The following is a 1846-nucleotide window of genomic DNA, read 5'->3' as shown; positions in this document are numbered from 1 at the left end:
CGCTCCCGCTGCCTCACCACCACCTCGCAGGCCTTCCACTCCGCCAGCACCCGCTGGTACCTCGCTGCCACCACTGCGTCCACCTGGACTCGGACACACCGTGACCATGGGGGAGGGGTGCCCAGGCCTCCTCTGCAGGAGCTGGGACAGCTGAGGACGAGGCTGGGCCCCAGCAGCGAGGACAGTGGGGTGTCTCTGTGAACACTCCCCTGCCATGTTTCTTTCCACTGAGCTTGGATGGGTCCCTTGGCCCGACTCCCCATCCCCCTACCCCACGGGAAAGGCTCCCCTTACCTGCTCCATCTCCTTCTTGCTCATGCCAAACTTGTAGTGGCCAAGCAGAAAGGGCCAGACGTCCTTGCGGATGTCGTGCTCCACGCCTCCATAGTAAACCTGCCGCAGCAGCTCCAGCTCCTTGTAGTTCTGAGGGACCAGGGAGCGGAGACTGCAGTCCCCGCAGTCACCCTCCAGGTGACCCACCCCAGGGAGAGCTGGGGCTGGGAACTGACTGGGTCACCACTGAAGCCCAGGGGGGCCCTGCGTTGGGCAGTCGCATCCCCCCACCCCACATCAGAGCTGGCTGGGACCTACTTCACCCCCCTCCTTCCAGGGAAGAAGCGAAGCCCAGAGAGGTGCAGAGATCTGCCCAAGGCTGTGGGGTAATGGGGGAGCAGAACGGACTCCCCGCCCAGTGCCCTTCCCAGGGAAACCCACAGCCCCCGCTGTCTGAGAGTCCGCCATGACCTGGTCACTCCAAGGCCATCAGTCTAGGCCTGTCAGCCCGACCACAGCTGTGATTCACCTGTATGCCCAGTGGTCCTGTGACAGCTGTGCCCAGAGCAGACACTCTGCACCCATCGCTGCCCGCCTCCGCCCCTGACCCGGCCCTGGCCCCGGCCCCCAGAGTGTGTACCTTTTCATCCTTCTGATACTTGCTCCACACGTCCTTGGTGAGGCCCCCTGAGGCCCCTGGGGGGCGGGCGGGCGGGATGATGTTGTGATGCACCAGCGCTGACAGGTGGGTCCGCACCGTGGACAGGTGGCGGCAGTATGCCAGCCCTGGGGGTGGAGGGGTGAGCCAGGGGGGCCATGACCAGGACGCCTCCCCCTGCCCCTGCCTCCCATGGCCCCACCTCACCCCACACTCACAGCCGTAGAAGGCCCGGGACACGATCTGCCTCTTCATGCTCTCACACAGTAGCCTGAGGGGCAACCTGTGGGATCAACCTGGCTCAGAGGGCTGTGGCTCTTGCGTTGGGAGGAGGGTGAGAAGTGAGGACACCGAGGGGAGCAGGTGCGGCGAGCAGGACCCATAGCCCCGCAGCATGTCAGTGGGCTCTCTGTTGCTGCCAGCACCCTGGTCGGAGCGGCTGAGGGTCCAACCTGGCCTCCAACCCCCCAGGGGAGCTTGGGCAACTAACTTCACCTCACGTTAGTGAATTTTGGTTTCCTCAAGTGAAAAATGGAGAGAACCATCTCTGAGTCATCAGGAGTGGCAGGTATAAAGAAGCAACAGGTCCGATCAAGCAGCCGGCAAGAGCATCAAGTGCTGGCACACAAACACCATTCCCATGCCATTCCTGGAACATGGCCGGGGCCCAGATGTCTGCTGCGTGTCCCTGGACACACAGCCTGATGACAGGATCTGTGTCCACACTGGGAAGGGGAGCTCACAAGTCCTGAGCACCTATGTGTCAGGCACAGCTCTGGGTACTCCCATGGTCACATACCTCATTTAGTCTCACAAGAGCCTTAGGAGGCAGGTGGTATGAGCCCCATTTTACAGATCAGGAAACTGAGGCTCAGAAACATAGAGACTTATAGAGACTCAATAACTTGCCAGTCA

The 1846-nt window shown here is 61.8% G+C and overlaps 1 protein-coding gene across 1 annotated transcript in view; it reads right to left on the bottom strand.

Annotated features, from left to right (window-relative positions):
- The window catches only part of SGSM2 (small G protein signaling modulator 2), a 33058-nt gene that overhangs the window by 8630 nt on the left and 22582 nt on the right, over positions 1-1846 (bottom strand). Inside the window, exons 13-16 of the mRNA XM_015566813.1 lie at positions 1150-1214; positions 914-1059; positions 295-423; positions 4-83 (exon numbers count right to left, since the gene is read on the bottom strand). Coding sequence (XP_015422299.1) covers positions 4-83; positions 295-423; positions 914-1059; positions 1150-1214 — 420 coding nt within the window. The remainder of the gene's footprint in view (positions 1-3; positions 84-294; positions 424-913; positions 1060-1149; positions 1215-1846) is intronic.

This window comes from Myotis davidii, unplaced genomic scaffold (genome assembly GCF_000327345.1).
Source record: "Myotis davidii unplaced genomic scaffold, ASM32734v1 scaffold363, whole genome shotgun sequence".
NCBI lineage: Eukaryota > Metazoa > Chordata > Mammalia > Chiroptera > Vespertilionidae > Myotis > Myotis davidii.
The sequence above is the reverse complement of the archived record's forward strand: the minus strand, read 5'-3'. Positions and strand labels throughout refer to the sequence as shown.